The sequence below is a fragment of the Columba livia genome, chromosome 1, assembly GCF_036013475.1.
Source record: "Columba livia isolate bColLiv1 breed racing homer chromosome 1, bColLiv1.pat.W.v2, whole genome shotgun sequence".
NCBI classification, from domain to species: Eukaryota; Metazoa; Chordata; class Aves; order Columbiformes; family Columbidae; genus Columba; species Columba livia.
The window spans coordinates 204,446,733-204,471,534 of record NC_088602.1 but is presented as its reverse complement, the minus strand read 5'-3'; the positions used below and the strand labels follow the sequence as shown (position 1 = coordinate 204,471,534).

The following is a 24,802-nucleotide window of genomic DNA, read 5'->3' as shown; positions in this document are numbered from 1 at the left end:
GAGCGCTGAGCAGCCTCCCCAGCACAGCGTGCCCAAGCTAACACACACTGCTGCAAAGTGTCAGGCCATCCAGCAGCAGCCTAACACCTCTGGGACTGCAGTTATAGAGCTTTCAGACCAGAAGTGTTGTGTCCATGTGGCTATGGACTGTTCTAATGTTTGGCAGACACTGCCCTGTAACAAATCCCTATAGTCACCTCTAATGTGACAAATGCAACGCTGCGATGAAATCAAATATACTTGTTTTGAGGCACCAAAAGTTCACAAATAACCAGATATGTCTTGCTGTTTTTTCCATCATCATCTACGCATGCTGAAATGTAAGACGTTCAGCATTTCAAAGACACCTCTTGCTCTCAGTCCCAAAAGAGATTCTGAAGTCGATTGTTTTCTGCTTCCAAGTCCTCGCCCAGCAGCGCATACATCCACACGGCTTTACATTCCTTCAGTGAAAAGACAGAACTGGATATCCTCAGGGTGCCGCGCGGGCAGCTCTGAAGGCTCAAGCACTCAGTTTGCAGCTGAACCATTCCCAGGCCAATTGCTGTACAATCCTCAGCCACAGCCACTCACCTGAAACAGCATCTTGCAGCTCTGCACCCATGCTATTTTTTTGGAACTCTTTGCAGCCAATAACAAATGCTACCAGCCCTCTGGTTATGTGGACTCTTGGACAGTAAGCATCTGTCTGGTGTTACCAACCTTACTGACAGAGCTTGCCAAACCACCACCAGATATTTCTGGTCTTTGAGGCTGGATTTGAACTCCTGAAAGGAGTTCATGTCCCATATCCTGTTACACATCATCTGAGCCACACAGCCTCTGTAGGACAGAGCGTCTGTTCAAACACAGATGGCTAAGGAAAAATTCAGCAGATCATGGTTAACTTGTGTATTCACTAGAGGAAAAGTTTATGGCTCTCACTGTGATGCTTCTTTCCAGATCCTTGGACTGTTTTGCTTCAAGGGGCCCCCTCTGTTGCGAACTGCAGAGAACTTGGATAATACTCTTGGAGAGCAGGAAGAGGGTGGGGAAATGAGATAAGAGAAAGACAGATTTGTTGCTACATCTTCTTCATTTACCAAACAGGAAGAAAATTTAAAGAAGATAAACAAAATGGAAGAGAAGATTCAAGGGGCAAATGAAGTATAAAGACTTCCAGCAGAAGACAGCTGTGATACTAGTCAGCAAAGTGGCCTACACTTAACAACAAGGCAACTTCAAAACCATCGGAAGTTCTTATCACCCGATGATTGTTTAAATGTTTGTCCATAGCCCGATTCTCAGTACACATCTGTAGTATTCACTGTCACAGCAAGCGGCAGCTTTTTAAATGGAGAACTCAAGTAATGAATGGGTCAGACTATTACTTTTTTTTCTGCTAGTCCCTTAAAGTCAGATTTTATAAATGTAAGGGAAAAAAAAGAAATCTATATTGTTTGATGTCTGTATGTTGTGGACAGAGAAGGCCTCAATTGCCAAGACTGGCCCATTGAGCACTAAACTTCACACATATTCGTAATGAGAAACAAACCACCACTCATTTGACTGGCAAACCTACTGCAGGAGATAACTGTGTCAGCTGAGCTGGGATTTTCGGATATTCACTGTCCTGGAGGTAACAGCTAAGAAAAAAATAGGTTTCAAGAGAATTCAGAAGCATCACTAACTTCTAACTGCAGAATGTTCTAGATACAGCACGGGTTTCTATAATAGTGTTTCATAAGGAAGTAGAAGGAATTCAGAATGGTGGTTTGGAAGTTAGGCTGAAGAAGTTAATTGCAAACAGTTGTGTGGCTAATGCTCATTAGCTTCGCTATATGCCAAGCCAACTGTGATTTTGAATGCAAAGCACATTGGAAATGTTATTAAATTCTAACATGGAGGAGCAGGGAAAGAAGAGGGTGGTACCACTGTCACCTACCTGAAGTCTCTGGACAAGTCCCATGCATGAGGCCAAACATATTGCCACAAGCCTTACTGACAGCAGCCATCTTACCAAGAACAGGAAGGTTATGAATAACAAAGGACACCTCATTTCGCTGCTGCTTGGCAAGGTTTTGTGCATGCCCCAGGATTCCAAATCCTGTGATGTCTGTAGCTGCATGTGCATTGAAAGTGTGCATGAGTCCAGCAGCTACAAGAGAGGGAGAAGGGGGGGGAAAGAATCAGAATAAAAAAAATCATCAGGAAAAGCAATTCTTCAACAATATTGCACACAGTTTGAATGAAATTGCATACCTTTAATTTGAATCACGTTAGGTTAAATTAATTTAAAAAATAACGCTTGAAGGGAACTGCAATTCGCTAATACTGCATGTAACCCTTAAAAAAAAAATGCACTTGTATTTGAGGTATTAAATCATCCTGAAAATTCAGCAGCGAAGTTGTATTTATGAGCATGCTCTACTACACATGTGCTACTAATTCATATTAGCAGTCTAAGAAATGGGGGGTTGTTCCAGATTCAAACTTCCCAAGACTGGGGGCCAGAGAGGTTCTGTGCTCAGCTTTGCTGCATTAAGGGCAAGGATCAGACTCATCCTGGGTCACTTTTCTCCCATCCCTAAAACCATCACATCAGAACTTAAGCTCTGGACACTTAAAATTTAAGAGCTTAAGAACAAAGCCTGCAGGTTTTGGGGGAAGGGCCCCAGCTTCCCCACCTATGCATTCATGAAATTCTTGGGCATTTACAACTACAGAGCCCTGGGTGGGAGAAGGGCACCCCTGCACGCAGGACAATAGTTCCAGTTACGAATATTTAAGTGTTGTTAAAGGTGCCGGACAAGAGTGAGTGGAGAAAAACAAAACCAAGAATGCTTTGCCCTTCTTTGGTGCTTCCCAATACAAGAGCAGGACCCAAGTTCTTTTCCATAAGACAATGCTGGCCATTTATTTTTTTCCTGGAAGACTGTGTCAAAGAATGAAAAAAACAGTGGAATGACATAACAAATACCAATTGAGAACTGAATAAATGGGTGAAGAGATATTTAACTATCCCTGTCCTTTCAACTGAGAAATAAGGAAACACCTAATTCAACTCTCTGCTCCTCTGAAGATACTTTGAACAAAACCGGGAAATCCTGGATTAAAATTTCTGGAGTAAAAGCGGAACCTTCCCCCTAACAAAATTAAAAGGAAAACAAACAAACAAAACCACCCCCAAAAACCCCAACCAACCAAACAAAACATGTGTTACATATTCCACAGTTTGGGAAGCATATAACGTGACAAAATTTTAAAAATACAAACTTAAGCATAGAAAAATGAAGAGCGTTTCCTTTTTTATTCTATTTCATTAGGGTTTTTTTAACCTTATTACAAGTCAGGCCCTCACAAGTTCTCTAGGCACAGAAGATAAGGAACAAATCCAATATATTTCCCTTTAAAACATCCTCTAACTTACTGGGATGTTACTCACAACACTCACATGAGTCATAATCATCTCCAGCGGCATTTGTGTTTTTGCTGTATAATTAAAAGAGGGCGTTTGATTTTAATTTACTTGCTTCACAAACACTGAACAGCAGAAAGATAAGCCAGAAGGAAGGCATAAAGTGGCTGTGTCACATTTACCCATGGCAGTGAAATAAAGTTAAGTATAGAATTGGAAAAATCCACAACCTCCAATCTGTAAACACACATCTCTTCTTACCTGTTCTGTTCAGTCGTGCCATATTCATCATTGCTTCCTGGTACGCTAGTTCTACATCTTCTTGTGTTACCACCAGTTTGATTTTATTCCACTTTTCTGGCTAATAGATGGAATAAAGATAAATCTTTTAGGTTTTTGGCTGTATATTTTAAAGCACACCCTTACCACTTATAAAAATCCTTTATCCAAAATGCACCTTTTCTTTTTAAACTCAGTTAAAGAGGGGCAAAAGGTTCAGTGGCCAGAGGTGCCTGCCTTACTCTACTGTACCTAAGTCAAGTTAATTTTAAGATCTATTAGGCACTAAGCACCTCCAATCTTGGTTTCAGCATCAGAGTGGAGTGGAATAACCTACCCTAGGGCAAAGCATCAGCATCTCCTTCCATCCATTCTCCAGTGTCTCGCATGCCTACATCACATGCTAAGCAATGCTTTTCATCCCAAAAGGGTCTCAGAACAATTTAGGGAATAGTACCTTTATAAAGGGCAAGTGTTTCATTCAAAGCTGAAGTAATTCTAGATCCAGAACAAAACAAAGCAACCATGTAGATGTTAAGGGCAACACTACAAACGGGTTTATATTTTTTTTCCAACGGAAATAAAATTACAGAGAACTGGAAATAAATAAAAATAGATTTTTTTTGAAGCCACAACGCCTGCAGTGCCATCCCACAGAAGAAATGCATAGAACAAACTTCTTCCTAAACCAAAGCTACAAAAACTACTAAGAATTCCTATACAATGCTGCACTGGGGAAGTATCTTGTCAAAGAGGCTCTTATTCCTAACAAATGAGGGCTGACTTGGAGGGGTATAAGAGATAATCCAGAAATAGCAAGAGGAAGAAAGAGATGGGTCAGCCAAAACAAACCATTTGTTAAAGAGCAAGGAAGTATAGCAGGAAGATCAGAGCTTCTGAAACAAGGTTGAGCCAAGTCTGACCAATTAAGAGAGCAAGTAAAAAAAACAAATGAGGCTATCATAGAGGGGACAGAATAGTGATTATTCTACTGTGGGTATGACTGAAAAACCTGAACAGTCATTCTGCCTTAGTTTTCAAAAACATGGTTCTGAGGCTGATCATGGGACAGAAACTGGTCAGATGATGGGAGTGGAAATCACAGATGAGGTGGAAGCAGAACTCAAGGCTGAGGCTAGAAGGGCCATAAACATGGGATATGAATTAAATGCAAATTCCCCTCCACTATAGCAGTTGGATAGTGGGGATAGTAGAGAGGAAACAAAGGCAGAAAAGTTCACCAAAAAATCCTTAAGCAACTTTTAAAAGCAAGCTCGGATTTCCAAATGGGAAGGGTCTGTAGACAAGAGCAAGGGCTAGAAAACCCCTTCTGAAAAGGCACATCACAAGCTTTTCAGCTGAAAGAGGAAAAGGCAAAGGGATGCAAGTTCCCACTTGTGGACCAGCCTAATCAGTCCACATCATCAGCCTGGCAGCCAAAATGACTTCATCACCCCTGGGACATCCCTGACCTGCTCCCCCAGGGCCCCAAGGGGCCCAGCTCCCTGCAGATTCATTGCAGCCTCTTCCTTTGCACCCCATGGCAGCTGCTGCCAGCAACACAGCTGGGGCTTGGCTGCAATAACGCTGGCAGCAGCCAAGCAAGGAGGACAAACTTCGCCTCCATTTGGATCTTCCTTTCATTTATCACCAGGAACTCACTCGCTACTCCTCTGTTTAAATATCTCAACTTTTAAGGTTTTTTTTTAATTTGTTTTGTTTTAAATTTGTTTTGCAGCCACACAGCTCTACACTCCAGTATTCCTTTCTTGCCTGTGCATAAACTTGGTGTACTATGTATCTTCTCCCACATACTTTTCAATACTAATTCAAATTCCCTACTGAAATTTGATTTATGGGTGGATTAGTGACAGGTAATTCTAGTTTCACTTTCCCTACTCTTTGACAAAACAAAGCTAAAGAAAAGGCAGCACAGCTACTCAGAAATTTTCCTACCACAATCGAAGACATATTCTGCTTACACCTGGTAGGAGGATTGATTTCCTTGCTGTCCTCGTTTTTCAGACCAGAAGGTGTTTCTGGTTAACAGTCAAGGAAATTAGAAGTACTTGAAATACGTGCAAATTCAGAATAATCTTGATTTGCTAGTCTGTTTGTCAGTACAATAATAGATATGTTAAGAAGTTAAGATCACGGCTAGAAAACATACAATAAAATCGGTGTCTTGTTTCACTTCATATCAAGATTTTCTAAGGCCCTGATCCTTATATATGACTAGAAAATGCAGGATTCTGCAGAGGTCAAAACTGCTAAGCCAGGTCCTATGAAGGAGAACTTTTTTTCTTGTTGCTCATGCATCAGACTCCAATGAAGGTTTAAGCTGGTTCTCTCCCACTGTTACTAACACAGGCCTTGGGATTAGAATTCATCTGACAATGTAGTGGCCAACAGCCAAGACAGAGTAGATTCCAGCTCACTCCTCTGCCAGTCTATTGGCTCAGTAGTCCCCAAAGTAGGAAAGATTCATCTTTTTAAAGTGTAAACTGAGCAGTTATAATTCTGAAGACACATACTGGGAGCCAGACAACATAAGCAGATGCCAATTTTGCAGGCACTTTTCAGTTCAGTAGTTACATTTTTGCCTGAAGTAACAGATGGAAGTTTGTCTACATACACAATGCTGCTTGAAATATTCTTATTGAATGCACAGGGTAATACATGTGAAACGTAGATATATTTCCACGTACACAAGCAGAAAGCCCACAAACACAGACAGCAATCTTGGCCTAAATGCCATCAAATGAGCTTTTGCAAATTACTTTGGCAGGTGGAGTAGGGTATAATTTTACCCAGGGTGCTAGTCTGTTGTTCTGTTAGTAAACAATTTTATTGCAGCAACGCCTGAGAACTAACTAAGAATTAGATGCAATTAAGATGGGCTCACTAAGCACAAAATAGTAAACTGTCTTGATTCCAAAAGAGTTTTACACATAAGCAGGTAAGGCTGACACACCAAGGAGGAAGGAGGAGAGAGGAGGCAGATCATTCCCAACTGAGCCCTCAGTGTACTCAACACACTGCTGAACTTTGTCATTTTGAGGTTTTGAAGGAAGGTCACATTTAACTCACACCCCTCTTCCCTATTTCTTTTTTTGCAGTGTACTCACAATATCTAGCCACTGGTGGACAGCTACAGCGACTTGTGTTCCCAAGGGTTTAGTTAATACAAGCACATCTCCTGGCACTGCATTGTCTGGCCTGAAAACAAAGCATTCATAGATTAATTACACTGTGAGATTCACACACATTATTAGGAATAAATGCTGATAATTATGTTTTCACAGACCTACGTGTCTTGTCACACAGTAAAAAACTGACTAATTGCAGAACTAATCTTTGGGATTCATTGTCATAGGATATTATTGAGCAAAAACTGCAAACTTATTTTAAAGTACTAATCCTTCTTTCTCGGAGCAGAACAATGCTTGCAGTCAGACACAAAAAATTACATCTTTTATTTCCATTTACTGGAGATATAAGGAAAAATTAACCTTTGTTACTTGGGGCGTAAGATAATAATCACCAAGATCACAAACAAATTCCTTTGTACAGTGTAACATGCCACAGTGGGATATTCAAAATCAGCTACTATTAAATGGACAGAATGCTGCAAACACGGCAATTTTGTAGTCTTCTACAGCCTTTAACAGGATAATTGGGAGAAGGTTTAAAAATGAATACATAAATATGACAAAAATGTGTCCCTAAACAGTCTTCAATACCTTTAAAGGTTAGAAGCTTAATTCTCCTGTCAAAAGGAGAATAGGATCAAAAGATACTGGGGGGTGGGGAGAAGTAAGAGGACATCCTGTTTAAAAAAGCAAATATGTACAAAAGAGATGGGGCATCTGTTGAGTGCTAAGGACAAATGCAAGCAGGAGAAGGAGACAGATCACAAGATCACAACACGGTTATTTAAAGGATTTTTACTGTATCCCTTCAGACCAGTGCCTTTGATTGTTTGGCGATTTAACTTACATTATAAATTCATTAGGCTGACAGACTGTCGTGGCCACTCCTCCTAAAACAATCCAGGGATTTAACACTGTTTGGCCACCAGTAACAGATGTTCCTGCCTCTTCTGCTGCATCTTTGAAACCCTGGATAATTAGAGGCATCACTTTGTCTCTTTCCTAGAGATCAAAACAGAAGTCAGAGTTCCATACACAGCAGTGCTCGTCATTTCAAGACTGGTCCAGGGCTTTTAATCACTCAAGCCAAATGCCCTCATGGCAAATAGCTCACAACAGAAAAGCCAACATTAGGAAGAGGTCAGCCTCCTAAAATTGCATGTTATCCCACAGAGCTTCGGTTTTAGAGCTCTTTGTAAAAGAGGTGAAGAGACATTCTTACACTGAAGAAACATTCTTCACATGAAAGTACGGAAATCAGAGTTCTGGAAACTCAGAATTATCCTGCTGTTGTACGCAGGTACAGTCACAGCAGTGCAGTGCATTAATTCAAGTCAAATCAAGCCACATTTGGCCTCCACTAACCTGCAAAGTTTCAGCTTACTTCCTTTTAAGAATAAACATCCCTTTTTTGCTAGAGCAAAACAAACAAACATGCTGGTCACTTCCACAAACAAAAAGAAAAAAGGAAAAGAAAAGCAATCTATTTCAGTTTCTTCCGCTTCAGAGAGATGTTACAAAGTTGGCATAAGCAAATCGAAGTATCAGCCCAGACCGATACATGAACCGGTAATCAAATGCTGCCTTGGAGCAATATTGTCCGGAACTGACAGAAGCCTCATTCTGGTGGAGATAAAGGTATTAGCAGCAGAAGATTACAATGACACAGAAAACTGAACTTCTAGCAAGTGACTCAGAATGTTTGTGAGACAAGACCCATACTATGAACTGAGACATTCAATAAAACCATCTCTTCTTTAAAAGGGTTCAAACTCGACAAGAAAATACGCTAAAGGTAAATACATTTTAAGCATGTTTAGCTGTTTGGGTCCTCCTTCAAAAGCAAGTACAAGAAAAAAGTCTTACCCTATCTGTCATTTTATTGCTGATTGCAAGGAGCATCAACATGTTGTCGCATTCGGTGACCCCCATGGCATAAAGGTCACTTAGGACATTGGCACACGCTATCCGCCCCTGAAAAAGACAGAAAAAAAATCTGCAGGACTGTTTGTGAATGTTCAGCCAAACACCTGCCAGGAACAAAACTTCCAGCATGAGTTTGCACTCTGAGACAGCTGCTTATTCAGCAGGCATTCGACAGCATTAAGAAACCCAGCCAAAGATAAGGTATGATCCATTTCACGCAATGTGCCGATCTAGAAGCGCAGCTATCTGTTCCCTGTACAGGTAAGAAAGTAATTAATCCCAGCTGTCTTGGTCAATATACCCTTTTACTGACTACACAAGAATCCCACACTGAATTTAGACTGGATGCTTAATTTGAGAGGCTGAAGTTAGACCTGACAAAGTCTAGCTTTGATAACAAGTTCAATTTACTTAATCTGATATGTTCCCATTAACTTTATTCCAGCACAAAACTGTACACACTGATAACTGCGGCATATAATTCACAGTTGCTAGGCAGATAAACCAAAAAGCGTATATTGCTATACCTCTTCTACATCGCAATACGTAGAAGACAGGGACCTTGATGAGAAAGACGTTTGTTCCTCTGGACTATCCTGGAGGCCGTACCTACACACCTAAGTTTTTGGGGGAGTTCTCTTCTTCCCAGATGATACAGCTGTGCTGTCAGCACACAGCCACACTGGGGTGCTTTTTTTTCCTGTCAGGACATCAATAAGAAGCTATCTGCATGCTGGGGTTATGGAGCTCAGGGCTCCCAGAAGCTGGCCTTGTCAACCCACCACTTGTGAGGGAGATGTGCCTACCCTGTCACTTGTTCAAGCGACAAGATCAGGCTGAATTTTGCTACAGCACATACATTTTTATTGACTTTTGTGTGTGTGAACACCTCCACCAGCAAAAATTTGTCCAAGAAACCTGGTTGTCTACTGAAGATTACTGTAAGAAGTCATGAAGCTGACAGGACTGAAAAGGGATCCCTTGCACCATGTGAGCTTAGCTACTCTAATTCCAATAAATTAACGGATCCAAGTCAGGGTTTTTTGGTGTGTGGACCCAGCAGAGATGAGACATTGAGTTTCCTGATGAAGATGCAAACTTTCTGATGTAGGCTGTGCCCTAAGAGATGGCAAGATAATTTCAAAATACAGCAATTCTGTTGTGTTACTCTGGAAGACTCCACATATTTTGTTAAAATTGTTTTAGGTTTACAGCTGCAGAACTGTAACCAACATCTGGTTTTATGATTTTCAATACGTGTTTTTCATAAAGCTCAGAGGCAACAGCGCTGTGATAAAAAACAACATGCTTATTTGATACAATCTGGACTACAAAACTATGCTTTAGCTGGAAGACAGATAGAGGAGCACATTTAAACACATTTCTATCATCCCCAAAACCTTACAGTTTGACCACACTTCCAGGATTTTTGTATAAAAATAGTATTTTCAGGCAGTTACCTCACTTGGAGATGACATGAAATAACACCTCCAAATCACAATTAAATATAATCCACTTTTTCATAAATTCAAGAGCTTCCGGTGGCATCAGGGGAATCCCTTGTATTTCAAACAAGAACAAGTTTTAATCATTTAATTCTTAAACTATTAACAGAAGAGTGAGTTGTGTACTGCATGGTTTGGTGATATTGGCTGTTAAATTTCCAGATGTTTAAGAACACTAAAGCCTGCCATTTTCCTCTTCTGGAAGGAGACTATCAAACCATTCTCCACTACCTTCAGTATTTACCGAGCAAACTGATGGTTTATGCCCTCTTCAGAATGACAGATAAGTTATTAAAACCACACTGACAACAGCTCTCTGTTCTAGTAGTCAAGAGGTCAGCCTAACACTGCTTTTGCCAACTGGCAAAACCACTACGGAAACAAATTCAGGGAAGTCTCAAGCCTGACGGAGCAGAGGGAACACACAAAGCATGTGAACACTAATACACACAACAGGATTCACAAATAGGGGTCAGCCTGACCGCTTGCTTAGTCCCCCTGGAACACAAGTACCTATGTGCAATACTAAGAACTATTTACAAGGGCAAAAGATGAAGTATCAGACACCCATCCCCACTCCTGAGTGATGCTCTTCTTCAAAGAGCACCAAAAAGGTCCCTGGAATGAAGAGGGACGGAAGTCAGTCTCAAACCAGCCATTTTCCAGCTCTTGTACTCAAAAAGGTGTCTCCACAGTGCTACAACAAGCCAGTACCAGTCCTCTCACCAGCAGCTTGACACCCATTACGAAAACTATTTTCAATTGCTTATAACTTTTCCAACATGAAACCATTTAAGCGGAAAAGTCCTATGCTGGAGACAGAATTTACACGTGTACATCCCAGGGACACTTTGCACAACATGGATTGAGTGTTTTCAAGAACAAAGCCAAAGAGAAAAGGGGAAGAGGGTTTTTTGCATATAACTGCAGAACTTCATTTTAAAATAAGCAGTGACAGAGTGAGAAAGCTGTTTTCTGAAGCAGAAATCTGAAGCTCAGCTGAGCCCACACACGGTTTAACCTTCCTGAGCCATTTCTTAATCCCTTATGTCACAGCACCCTGCTTGGAGTTCATTTGCACTTTTGGCTTTCTCTGCTTGCTTCCTCTCCCCCCCCAGGTAGGAAGAGAGATCAGGTAAGAAGGTTGCAGGTAGACACTGTTCACAGAGAAAGGAAGAGACTCTACATCAGGGAACACCCACCCAAAACCACACTAGAATTGACTGGGTAAGGGGACAGAGCAGAAAAGAAACAAGCGGAGCATGTACTACATGGAGAGTGAGAGTGAGATCTGAGTAGAGGATCCAGCAGCTCAAACCCAGCTGGAAAATCACTGCAGGTATCGGCAAGAAGGCTTGTGACAGAATCCCTGTTCTTGGTTAGCTTTTTAAAAAGAAATACACATCTGTAAACCGATTAGGAAGTGGCAAGCCACCACATTAAAATGAATGCTGACAAGAATGAAAAGTGAAAGCCCTGAGAGTCAAAACACCAAAGCTACAGCTGCTGGTGCATGTCGATCGCAGTACAGACTGTAACTACCACGCAACCACTAAAGATGGACTAAGGCCAAATTTACATTCCACTTCTACCACACTGGCCTAAACCTCATCTGGGCACAGGCTCATCTATCCAGTCCTGTGGCATCTCGACCCCCTTGTATCTCCAAACAAAACAATCTTCCCCCTTCCCCACAGCCCTCTCACACTGTCCCTCACAAGTTTTTGTTACAAGGTGAGAAAAGAGAGTTTCTCAGCTAATGAACTTGAACACAGCCCCCCAATAATGCTTATATACACCTTTTTTTTTCCTCTGGTTCCTGACAAGTTCCCACATGATATTAAAGCATACCACCCGAATCAAATTTCTCAGGAGGGCTCAACAACTCTGTACACTAGAGGCCAGCCTGAGATCCTGGCTGCTCAGTTTGCAGAAAAAGAGCTCTTTTGAAACAGAAATGAAAAGAGCTATACTTGCATATGTGCACACATCATCTGCTCAAGCATGCTAAAAAAAAAGTGACTCCTAGTCTCAAACCGCACATCCAAAACCCTCCTGACAGATCTTACAGAACAAATAACAAACTAACAGCAGCAAATAAAGCATACAGTCACGTAAACAGCAGCAAAGGCAGGGGCTGAAGCAAAGGAGTCACGTTCAAATCACTGGAAACATGAACTCTAGCATTTCTTAACTTTCATTAACTTGCATTTAACAAACACCTCCTGCAAATTCCTTACAGTTTTACTAAGTCCTTTTTAAAGTTCAGTTGTTTCCTCATGACCTTTTGCTCAAGTCAATACTGATCACCATCACATAACACCAGAGGCATTTCTACTGAGATGGACTAAATGAAATACAGCCACAAAAACAAGCAAAGTCAAAGCAGATGCAACTTCCAACAGAAATCATTTAACTTAGCCATCTGTAAGCAGAGGTAGTATGACGGAAAAACTGTTGTTCACAAAGCACTCTGTTGCCAGGTGCTATTGCCAACTCCTGTCATTTAGACACTTCCAGTTCTAACATGTTACCTGGTTATTTCAGAAACTCAAAAAAGGCAAATTACAATGTGTTTCTGCTCGTAAGTGTAGTTTACTGTCTGCTGTTTCACAGACGGCTCATTTTCTCCCCTTTTGGGCTTTTCAAGCCAAATCCCACAGAACAGATGGAGGGAAATCTGAATTAAAGGTGGCAGTTCTCCCAACTTTCACCTATAGAAAGCAGCACTGCAGCATTCCTGGCTGGTATGGAAAAGATTATAAGATGAAACTATGCCTTTCCCTCTTCACATGTATTTAGGAAAGGCTCTGAATGCAGTTAATCAAACAATTAGTACTGCACATCTAGAAAAAATAGTCAAAATTGCCATCAGATTGGTGAGATGCATAAATCAAATCAGCAACATAGCTATCAATTAAGTTTAGCCAGCTTACCATCATATAAGGATCATCCACAATAGGATAAATATAATCTGTCGTCTGGACCAACGACAAACCTCCATGTCTTAAGGGAATAACGCAAGTGTCCATCCCAATTCCTGCAAAGACACAAATCCGGTGAGGTAACTATAACCTTAATTATCTGTTGCTCTTAACGAGAGAATTTAAAAGACATGTATGTAAAATACAACTCACAATACCGCCTAAACAGATGTGGCAAATTCCTTCCTTAGAGAAGGCATGTAGCACAAATAAGAGGAAAACCAAGCAAAGAATGAGAACTCCTAACTGGACAGAAGTGTAAATACCTGAAACAAAAACTAAACTACAATGTTCTACAGTTTGCTGCAGCATAATAGCGCATTGCTTTCAAAAATATCTGTGCTTTCATGTATGTACATTTAAAATTAAGAGCAACTATGTGAATTGATATTGTTGAAAGCAAATAGGTTTTCCTGCCTTTCCCATCTCAACCAAGACGTAGCGACAGTTTTAACAGGACACAGCCTCTCATAAAGGGCATTTCCTTACTTCAAGAGGAACAAAAACCACCAGAAGTCACAGCCTAGGCCCTTGGTGAAGGGCCTATTCACCCACTTGGAGCTTTTGCAACTGTGTTAACCTTGCCTTACTTCTGTGAGGCTAAAAGGAGGCGAGACAATCTGCTAGACAGGGAAACTCCTTTGAGAAAACCACACCACGACACAGTGGCACTGGATATTTCAAACAGAATAAGCAATATTAAAACCTCCAGGCATTTGCTGGGATGCAAGAGCCCGCACAAAAGCCGCAGGTCACAAATCACAACATGTTAACTGAGCCGCACTCCCTGTCGATAATCTTGTACCTTGTGGCAATGGCAGGGAGCTTACCTCCTTCCTGGGCTGGCAGCGAGCTGTCTGGAATTACTCTGCATAGCTCTCGTGGCAAGAGTCTTCAAACCACCACTTTTCAGGGAGCAGATGCTGCACAGTAACTTTTCCCCGTTTATTAATGAAACATGCTACCAAGGAAGAGCTACAAGCGAGCATTTGGCAGTGTCCTGTACAGGGAGGGAGGGAGTTGCTACCCCCTGGGGTCCTCCTGAGGGCACAGAGCAGGTCTGCCAGGCAGTAGGTATAATAGGTGGAGAGGATCTTGCCTCTCCTGCCAACTGAGGCAGAAGATGTTGCCTTAGAACAGAAGGGTCACTGACAGAAGCTCACAAGCAGTGGCTTAGGGCTGCTCATCCTCTGCAGAAGCTACCAAGTCACTGTGCATGATGTCCAGTGTCTCCAGGGAACTGCATATAAGCAGTTAGAGAGAAGCAGCTCATGTATCCAGGCTGTTTTGCCCTCGTTTCACCTATTCATGCCATAACACTGCAAGACTGACCTCACTTGAGCAGTTTTCCACAACTTCAGCAAAAATGCTGCTTGACAGACAGGTCAAGGGGCCACGATGGCCCTTTTCAGGCTACGTTTCTGTTCCACCAAAAAAAGACTGCCTAAATAAATGAATCTGCTCAGGGAGGTGACTGAAAAGAGTGATTTCAAGGTCCATAACAGCTCTGAAAATTAAAATCAAAGTTGCAGTTTCTTATGGATATATTCACAGCCATATCTAAAATTTCTCTGGGTAATATCACTTGCAGAACTAGAAAGGTTGAGCCTGCTATTGGCAATTTCCCTCCTGACTGCACCTCAAAAACCTAGAGCATATACACAGGCTGTAAAATTACCTGTCTTTCCCTTTTAAGCACAAGGTATCAAAGGCAAATAACACCAAACTTATCCAAAGACACATTTGTTAAAGGGATACTCACCATAAAAAGCATATTTTTAAGAGACCTCAACCCTCTACTTTCTATTACTAACAGATTTCCTGTTACATAAGATCATACCTGCATATTGATGGCATTAGTCTACTTGTTTACTTTTTCATATAGCTGGAGAAGAAAAATCTATTAGCAGATCCATTACTGTTTAGAGCCTGTAAATTTATAAGAGAAAAAAAGAACAACAGCTGGATAATTAAATCTAAACCAAACTATTACTGACTTTAGAAACTGGCCAAACTGAAATGCTGTTGTGAATACCTTCTTTAATTTAGGGGGAAAAAAGCATATAAATAGCGATTTGGGGATAAAAGAAGCTGGAAGTGTCCTTCATTAGGGAATATTAAATTATAGTGCCACCCCAGCTCTACACACAATTGCTGCTTGGATATTTCATACAAAGCTCGCCATTGTTTAAGCAAGAACATGGGTTCCTTACTAATCTCTCACTGATTCCAATCTCTACCAGAACAATGTGTTGCAACCTGTTAGGCTGCTAATAGACAATTAGCAGTGTTAAAATAATTTTTAAAAAGGTTATTGGACACTAAATTGGTACTTAAATAACTTTAGAATAAACGCTACATTGATACTCCTATGTCAAATAAAAAAAAATCCATTTTGTGCTGCAAAGCAGAGATTGAATATGGCTGACTACATAGACAGACATAACTAAATGTGCCACTAAACATTTTCTACATTAATTTATCTATATCAATATCAGGTACAGCAACTGGTATCAAAATACATATGTTCACCATGTGAGTGGCTTCTGCAGGTTGATTTCCCTTACTGCTTGCATCATTGTGCAAATACCAAAGAGAAAGTGAAGCTGGCAAGAACACAGAAGTCTTGGAAAGAGCCTTTTCCAGGCAGCTTCTACAGGTGAGCAAAACAGAGCAGGGAACAAGGAAAGGACAGAAAGGAAAAACAACAACTCTGAAACAATTCGCTCCCAGGCTCAGCTGAAGCAAGAAAGTTTTCTCTTGTTCACTTTCTCAGACCTAGGAACAGAGGGGAGAGGAACTTCATCTGTGATTCACCTAATTCCATAAAAAGTCATTGCACCTGTTGCATAACTGTCCAAAGGCAACGTACTAATATTAAAGTCCAGAAATTAATCGATAGAACTTCAGTTTGCAAAGCCTCTACTGGGGAGAGGGAGGAGACTAGCTCCTAAAGCATGTGCCTATCATGATGGCCATTCCTGACCATTTTTTCCTTGTAGTTGAGTGCACTGCAGGATGTTAAATAATTAAAATATTATTGTATCCCAGATGCCAACAAATGACAACATGAGAGTAATTCTTCAGACTTCTGTGCATACATTACACAACATACAATCCACAAACTGATTAAACAAACTGTAAATGAGGTCGTGTCACTACGCACACCAAACAGAAGGATCACACATGTCTAGACGAGCAACTACTTACCCAACCTGGGCATAACTGCCCCCAGGAACTGTTCATCTTCCTGAAAATGGTTTTCTTGTAGAGATTCAAGCAGCTTCTGCAAGACATCCTGAGGCACTTTGCAGCCTGTGCCTTTCAGTTCAGTGAATCGGGTCAGACGGAAGCTGTGGTCCAGTTCATAACTTTCTGGGTTAAACGTCTCCCGAACAGACATGGTTCTCTCGCACAGACTGCTGGCCTTTCCCACCCCAGAGCAATGGTACCAGTTTCACTGCTGATCAGTCTAATTAAAACAAAAGGGAACATTAGAAAATCCTAGAACTTGCAAGACAACAGGTTTTCCACATAGAGCAAGTTAAAAAGAAAGAGAAAGCACTCAACATCACCTTTCACTTGTTAAGACAGGTGGGCACATTTTTTGCACATGACCCATTTTTTTAAGACTACAAAAGAGTGACTCCTCTTCCTACCTTCCAACATTTAAAACTATAACCCAGGCAAATTAGAGAATGACTTTGTTTTCCAGCTATGCTGCATAAGTTTCTCATTAACAAAAAAAAAAAAAGAAGAATCTAACGCACCAACCTCATTTAACACAGAGGTAATGAAAGAAGTAATAGTTCCCAGGGCACTGAGGCAAATTTCCAAAAGACAACCTGGGCCCTGATCCTGCAACAAGCTCAGCAGAGACATCTGTTTGTACTCAGCTCAGTGCATGGTCATGATTTTAGCCATTAACATATTAATCACAAAAATAAGATGCTTTTCAAATAATGGCTCTGCTTTGGTTCTGATGTAAGAAGCTGAAACTCCATAATACACCTGTTCTCCTTGGGGGAAAACGCAAGCCCGGTGTTCTGTTAGTACAGGTAACAGGAGAACAAAGAGGCCATACTTAAGCAGACTGGTTTACCTCCAAACATGCCAGTTTACCTCTTAGTATGTTCACAGACATAAAAATGTTGAAAAGGAAAGTTTCTTGCCTCTCAAGCCCTTTTTTAGTCAACTAACAATACCGAGAATACAGAGAATTGTCCGTTAAAATGGTAACGTAAAAAGACACTGATGCAACTCATTTAATAAAATTCTTAACAATGCACGTCTAATTTTAGAACATTTTTCCACTCTGACTCATATACACCACACTCCAAAACTAATAAAAGGCCTGAGACACTGCGTTCTAAACAGGAACGGCTGTGATAAAACGCAATTCAGCCTTCTCAGCGAAGAAGTTTTCAGGAATTACTAAAAACGACCTATCTGCGGTAGTTTCTTAGAAAGCAAGGATCCTGCCTAACAAGAACAGAGTTCAGCAGTACTGCTGACAAAATCTGATACTGATGGTCATGTTGTTATGAGATTAAGCTGAAAAAGCAAAGAAAAAAAGAATACAAGTGACTGGTATTCACCAAGTTCAGCAGCGTTAAATGGAAGAAATTGTAAATCCACAGACTGTGCAACTGCCCTATACAGCACTGATTAACAAGTATGTCCATTCCATAAACTTTTAACTCTACTAATTTATTGAATGTACTGTGTAGGAATTGAAGTTTTAAGCTCCCTGCAAACTTCTGATGTGGAGCCCAACTCCCCTTTACGGCGCTTTCCCTCCTTCTCTGGGAGGCGTGGCACTTATTTAAACCGAATCTTCCAAAGCCCAGGCGCGGGCAGGAATCCAAACTCCAGTTACAAGAACGTGTCTTGGATGAGCAATGAATCCAGTCTGTAGCTGTTGTCTCCCAGTGCAAGACACTAAGGACTTGCAGTCTAAATAAATAAGAGATAGTGTCTGGAACACAACGTGTCAACAGAAACGGGAAACAAAAGCTTCTCAAGGAGGGGGATTTTTGTTGTTTCTTTATTTTTTAACACTTCTTTCTAATTAACTCCAGAGGTTTATAAAAAGCAGCTTGCCCCCCAAAGGAAACATTTCTCCTTCCTCCAACTAGTAATTGTAATATGCTTAGCACCCCCTACCTACTTACATAGGAAAAGATTCAGAGGCCACAGGCCGCCAGGAACTTTTTTACAGCCTTGAGGACTGTAAATAGACACAGTAAATTAAGTTCCCCAGTTTGAAAACAAATATTGAAACAAACAAGACGGTCTTCTTTAATGGAAAACATCCACTATGCAAGAACATAATAACTCTTTCACGAAGATCGGAATAAAGCTGCATGCAACTATGCATTTCGCAGACTGCCATGGGAGCAACCTCGCAAGGCCAAGTTTCTTGTGACTGCCGGCAGTCCATGCAGGCGTGCAATTTGAGCGTCAAGCAGTACAGGAAAACACCTCGCAACCCAGATGTTTCTTACTTTAAAAGAGCGGCATAATAAATATTAAAAAACTAAAGTTTAACCCTTGCCTCCCTAAAGAGCAGAGAGAGGAGAGCACAGGAGCAAAGAGGGGAGGGTGAGGAAGAACTAGCGCCCGGTACCTACCCAAAGCAAACCCCAGAGCAATTAACGCCAACCCAACCGCCCGAGCCTGACCAGGTGAGGAACCGCAACCACCACTTATCCAAGGAGAGCGGCGAGCAGCGCTGCGGAGAGACATGGCTCCGGGACACCTTAAATTTCCAGCCGCTGCCTTTAAAGGCGAGCCAGGGCCTTCACTGCTGCTCTTTGTGCAGCCGGAGAGGAGGAGGAGGAGGCGGGGAGGGACGAAGAGCGGCCCGGCGGAGCGGCCGCGCACCCAGCAACCCCGCACCCAGCAACCCCGCGGGCCTCACACCGGAGGGGGGAACCCGGCGGGGCGGGGGTGGCTCAGACAGGGGTGAGAGACCCCCCCACCCCGCGCACCCCAAACGCTCGCGGGCGGGCGCGGGGCGCACGTGCGTGCAGGTGAGATGTCGGGGGGCGGGGTTAACCCCTTGTAACCCCTTGCATGGGGTTGGGGGGGGGGGGGAGGCAGGGTTTGCAGGCGGCGGCGGCAGGAGCGCGCGCGCCCTGGGGCCGGTGGAACGTTGGGCGCGCGCTCCGTGAGGTGAATGAGTGGGGGGGCGGGGGGGGGGGGGGAAGGAGGGAAAAAGGGAAAAAAAAATATGTCGGCGGGCGAAAAATTTAACCCGTCCGTTGCCAGCGCTGTTTGATTTTTTTTTTTTAAAGCGGCCGCAGTGACGGCGCGGCGCACCCCCACCCCCTCCTTCCCGCTTCCCCCGCCCTTCCCCCGGGGCCGGGCTGAGGGAGGGCGGCGCGGCCCGGGGCCAGGCGGGCAGCCCGCGCCCCGGCGGCACCGCGCCGCCCCCCGCACCCGGCCCGGCGTAACGGCGGAGGCGAATTCCCCTTTAAATCTCCCCGCCTTGCACCCCCACCCCCCCCTCCTCCTCCTCTCCTCCTCCTCCCTCCTCAGGTCTCCCTCTTACCGGCTCGCCTCCTCGCCCTCCGCCTCCTCCCGCGAACGGGACTCCCAGCCCAGTCCCACAATGCACCGGGCGCGCCGGGCTCCCTCAGCGCCGCCTGAATAGAAATGCGGCAGCCGCCGCCGGGCACGGGGGGGTTAAACCACCCCCCCAAACCCAAACCCCGGCACCACACACACCCCTCCCGCCTCCCCGCGCGCCTCGCCTCGCGTCGCGCTCCCCGCCCCCTCTGCCCCCGCCCCCCCCTCGGCGCGCTCCCGAGAGGGCGCGCTCCGGCGGTGGCGCGCACGCCGTTTCGGGCCGTTTCAAGCTCCGCGCCGTGTCCGTGCACGCGTGGGCTGCGGTGGGGTTGCAGCCCCGTGTGCAACACGCCACACGAAAAGAGAGGTGCAGCCTCTTGGGGTGTCCCTGCTGCACGGCGCTCCCGCGGCGTGGGGCGGCCACGCAACGTCCCTGCCCCTGTGCTGGGTGGGTTGTGCCGCGCTGCAGATGGATGTGGGGGGAGAAACATCCCACTTTCTGGGGCGCACCCCAATAGCAGGGTGCAAACGCAAGGTCAGCGCAGTGGATGCGGGGACGGACAAAGGTTCGTTTCCTCAAAACTCTGCGAAATTCATTGCGTGTTGTCCTTGAATCGGCAAAATGTTGGGTTTGGGAGCGTTTTGTGGGGGAAATGTGGAGCTGAGGAGACAACAATGAGAGGCAACCGGCACAGACGTCAAGAGGATGGATCAGGCTCTCTGGAGTAGTGCCCAAAAACAGGATGAGGGGCAATGGGCACAGACTGAAGCACAGGAGGTTCCATCTGAATATGAGGAGAAACTTCTTTCCTTTGAGGTGCCAGAGCCTGGACCAGGCTGCCCAGAGAGGTTGTGGAGTCTCCTTCTCTGGAGACATTCAAACCCACCTGGACACCTTCCTGTATGATCTGCTCTGGTGAACCTGCTTTAGCAGGTGGGTTGGAGTGGATGATCTCCAGAGGTCCCTTCCAACCCCAACCGTTCTGTGATTCTGTGCTCTTCAGGGTCCTCCACCTGGGGTAATTTTTTACCCAGAAACTGGCCAAAAATTCTCATTTGATCAATGTTACACCCAAAAGCTGGGCAAGAAAGAATCTGAGGGCGTCAGGTGCACTTGACGATGGGCAAATTTCGTAGGATCATACAATGTCCTGAGCTGAAATGGACCCACAAGGATCATCAAGTCCAACTCCTGCCCCTGCACAGGACAACCCTAAAGTCCGTACCATGTGTCTGAGGGCATTGTTCAATCACTTCTTGAATATGTGGCCAACATTAATTTTTCCCTGGATGCAGAGCTGAGGTTGTGGCCTCAGGAAGCCAGAGGAGCCCTCAGGTGTCATCTCGAGGGTCTCTGTGCATCCAGGATATTGGTTCTTGTCCAAGAGTATTTGCCTAAGTCAACCCTTTTCCATCACTGATTTGCAAAACATCTGTTTTTTTCTTACACAGTTCACATGTAAATCACTGGAATGTGACATATCTTTAACAAGCCTGATTTCCAGCGACTTCTCAGTTCATTTTACTGTCTGAAAGTGTTTTCCTTGCTTCTAAAGCCCCCTTTCCCAACCAATTAAAGCCAAAAATCAAATTATTCTCACTTAAAACTTGTCTTGCTTTACATGCAAGGCAAGTTTTCCCCAGAAAGGAGGGGATTTTAGTGTTATGGATAGCATAGGGCTCTGTTTCACATTGCCAAATAGATAAAAAAAATGTTATGCTTCTTGTAATTTGCAATTAAGTGCCTGATTAAGTAATTGCCTGTGAAATCAAAGACTGCCTGTTGTGGCACCGTCTTTGAAACAGTCCTTCCTAAAAACAAGCAGAAAGAGAAGAAATTAAGGTGTTGCTTTTCTTGCCTGATTTTAATTACAATTTTAATCTCGAGTGAATGTAGTGCCCCCTGGACTGTGGTGCGGAGGACCAGAGGTGCATGGGAGCTCCTGGTGCTGAGCATCTTTAGGAAGTCACTAATGTTATTTGCATAATTAATTGATTTTCAGGCTCCTCTGTGTTGCTCACCTGGTGCATTTCAAGCTCGACCCACAGAAGTTGTTGCTCTGGGAGCAGTCGTGGCATGTTTGACCAATGGTTTGGATGGTGGAGATGAATTGAGGACACAGCGCCCACACTCCTGACCTGGAACTTGAACTTTTCTTCCTCCCTCCTCTCGGAGGGAAAAGGGGTGGAAAATTTTGGGATCTTCTGCTTGCCATCGATCCGAGCTGATTCGATGAGCATTGGCTTCATATCATGTCTGTGTGCTCCTCGGTAGATTATTTCAACCTGAACTAAAAAACACTCATGTTCTTGAGAGGTGGTAATCGGATGCTCGATGCTCAGGCCTAACATTTCACACAGAATCACAGAATGTCAGGGATTGGAAGGGACCTCAAAAGACCATCCAGTCCAATCCCCCTGCTGGAGCAGGAACACCCAGATGAGGTTACACAGGAAGGTGTCCAGGCAGGTCTTGAATGCCTTCAGAGCTGGAGACTCTACAACCTCCCTGGGCAGCCTGTTCCAGTGTCTGTCACCCTCACTGAGAAGAAGTTTCTTCTCAAATTTAAGTGGAACCTTTTGTGTTCCTTGTCCTACCATTGGTTGTCACCGAGAAGAGCCTGGCTCCATCCTTGCGACACTCACCCTTTATATATCTGTAAACATTAATGAGGTCAACCCTCAGTCTCCTCTTCTCCGAGCTAAAGAGCCCCAGCTCCCTCAGCCTTTTCTCATAAGAAAGATGCTCCACTCCCTTAATCATCTCTGTTGCTCTGCACTGGACACTCTCCAGCAGTTCTCTGTCCTTCTGGAACTGAGGAGCCCAGAACTGGACACAATATTCCAGGTGTGGTCTCACCAGGGCAGAGTAGAGGGGCAGGAGAACCTCTCTGGACATACTAACCACTCCCCTTCTAATCCACCCCCGGATGCCATTGGCCTTCCTGGCCACAAGGCATTTGGCCATCTCCTCCATTGCCAACACCTCATTTAAAAAAAAGAAATAATCATGACACATAAGGAGAACCATGAGATAAAAGAAAAAATGAACGTTGCTGCTTTTTAAACCCTGATTTATTTTTTTCCTTTCTGATTTTTTTGGAGGGGAGAGGGAAGTGAATCATATTTTCATCTTTTTTTCCACAGCCATGAGGGCTAGACACTTATTTCTTTAACAAAGGGGAAAAAAACACAATAAATTAAAATTCCCAGGTGGTAGTATGACTAAAATAAAACCCAAATTCATGGAAATACGTGCCAAGGTGGTGAGGTCTGGTGATGCTGCCCCCTGTTACATGCAGGAGTGGGAGGGAGGGACCTGTCCTGCAGGTGCTGTGCCAGGGGCTGCCCCTGTCCCTTCCCATGGTTTCTGGGACTGGGATGGTCACATCTGAAGACAGAGATGTGGGAAAAGGTCTCCAGGAAGGAAAACACATGCAGGGATATCCCTGCAGCCCATTAGAACCGATACAGATGTGACCCTCTAGAGCTGAAACTAAATAGGACCACGGTATGGAGCTGGGCACTGTGCATAATTGACTGCACTGATTAATTAAAACCATGCTTCTTGGCAGGGGTGATGGTGGAGCATCTTCTGAAGCTTCAGATGGCTGTTGCTGCATCCGCACGGGTGTACCCCAAACTTCTGCTGGGACCCCACAGCTGAAACAGCTGCTGGAGGACACGTGGGATCAGAAGGGGAATCCTGTGTATCGTCCTTTTGGTGCAGGATCGTAAGGAAAACCCTAAAAATAGTGATAGATCCAGTAGCCCTAGGGAGAGCCTGTGCTGCTGGAACCACCCGCTTCATGTAACATTTTCCTAGAATTAAATGACAGTTTTTTAGAGTTAAAAACCAATCAAATGGTTTGTTGTTTTTTTTTTTTTTTTCATTTCCCCTGCTGTCTGGTTGCAAAATCTTGAGCAGAAATTCCATGATCTGGAGTCATTTGGTCCAGTGCAATGAGAATGATCTGCTCTACACATGTTAGTGCAAAAAGACAAGAAAACAGAACCCCCTGTGTTTCAGCCCCTGGGTGCTGCCCGATCTCAGTCACATCAAAGCCAGCTGCCTCCTGTGCGGACACAAGGGTGCAACAGATGTCCTGAACATTTTCAGGTGCAGGGCCTGCATTTCTTTACTTTTCTTCCCTTGGATGACTCAGAGTATGGATTATTAGCAGCTCATATTTCTTTGGCCAAAGTGCTATGTTGTAGTTATGTCCAGGTTAAATCTAAGCAATATTTCTGATCTACGTGGGCTTCTGACTTGGTTCTGTGTCTTTGGCGTTTACAAAATGATCAGCATTTGAACTCTCCCCGTTCTGTTTCTTAAATGTCAGCAGAAACTTTATTTTTTTAAAAATAAAACAATGCAGCCTCCCCCTGCAATGTTTGTAACCAAGGCACTGTGGCATTACAAAAGGATGAGAAAATATTGCTGATTAAAACCAGGGTAAGAAATGACAGTGAAAGTGACCTTTGTTTTTTCTCATTGCAGGATTCACAATGAAGGGGCTGGTAAAATGGGACCAGCTGGTTCATCCCTACTTGTGCTGAGTACTAGGTTTCATGCACTCAAACTACTTCCACCGGCATGTCATCATGTGCCTTTGGTATGAAAACTTTAATTTTGGAGTGAGAAATTAATTTCTCTTGTCGTAAAACACATCTCACAGCATCGCTTTTCCCCCACCTCTCCCTGTGTTGACAAAGCTAAGTTTGTGCTATCATCAGCTTTCCTTGACTCATTTTTCTCTGTTTCCTGCATCTCATTAATACACAAGCGGTATTAAATAATAATGATGCCAACAGTGGTCTCTGCTGTGCTTTGGTGTTCGCTCCTTTTTGCTTCGAGGAGCAGATGTTCCCTGTCTTTGTTTTCTGTCACCAAATGGGGACTTTGCCCTTTTAACCTTTGATACAGTCCTTTAATACTCTCTGACAAGAGATTTTATCAAAAGCCAAATAAATGACAGCAGCCTA

General features: G+C 43.6%; 1 protein-coding gene and 1 long non-coding RNA gene across 6 annotated transcripts in view; one reads left to right on the top strand and one right to left on the bottom strand.

The window, feature by feature from the left end:
* Window positions 1-20,037, bottom strand: part of SEPHS1 (selenophosphate synthetase 1) — a 24,507-nt gene extending 4,470 nt beyond the window's left edge. Inside the window, exons 1-8 of one of the 4 annotated variants that reach the window (XM_065049276.1) lie at window positions 19,800-20,037; window positions 16,454-16,715; window positions 13,196-13,299; window positions 8,695-8,802; window positions 7,676-7,830; window positions 6,805-6,895; window positions 3,659-3,758; window positions 1,925-2,137 (exon numbers count right to left, since the gene is read on the bottom strand). In XM_065049276.1, coding sequence (XP_064905348.1) covers window positions 1,925-2,137; window positions 3,659-3,758; window positions 6,805-6,895; window positions 7,676-7,830; window positions 8,695-8,802; window positions 13,196-13,299; window positions 16,454-16,646 — 964 coding nt within the window. In that variant the 5' untranslated portion in view covers window positions 16,647-16,715; window positions 19,800-20,037. Of the gene's footprint in view, window positions 1-1,924; window positions 2,138-3,658; window positions 3,759-6,804; window positions 6,896-7,675; window positions 7,831-8,694; window positions 8,803-13,195; window positions 13,300-15,083; window positions 15,130-16,453; window positions 16,716-17,841; window positions 18,000-18,876; window positions 19,093-19,799 lie in introns of those variants that run through there. The other 3 variants (XM_005510299.4, XM_065049277.1, XM_021298217.2) reach the window with 3 other exon arrangements.
* Window positions 19,129-24,802, top strand: LOC110364592 (uncharacterized). 2 transcript variants are annotated; one of them, XR_010469651.1, is made up of 3 exons: window positions 19,129-19,278; window positions 23,392-23,936; window positions 24,318-24,802. It is a non-coding gene; the product is annotated as an uncharacterized LOC110364592 (long non-coding RNA). The 2 variants fall into 2 exon arrangements; XR_010469652.1 differs by having other exon boundaries at window positions 19,140-19,278; window positions 21,820-23,936.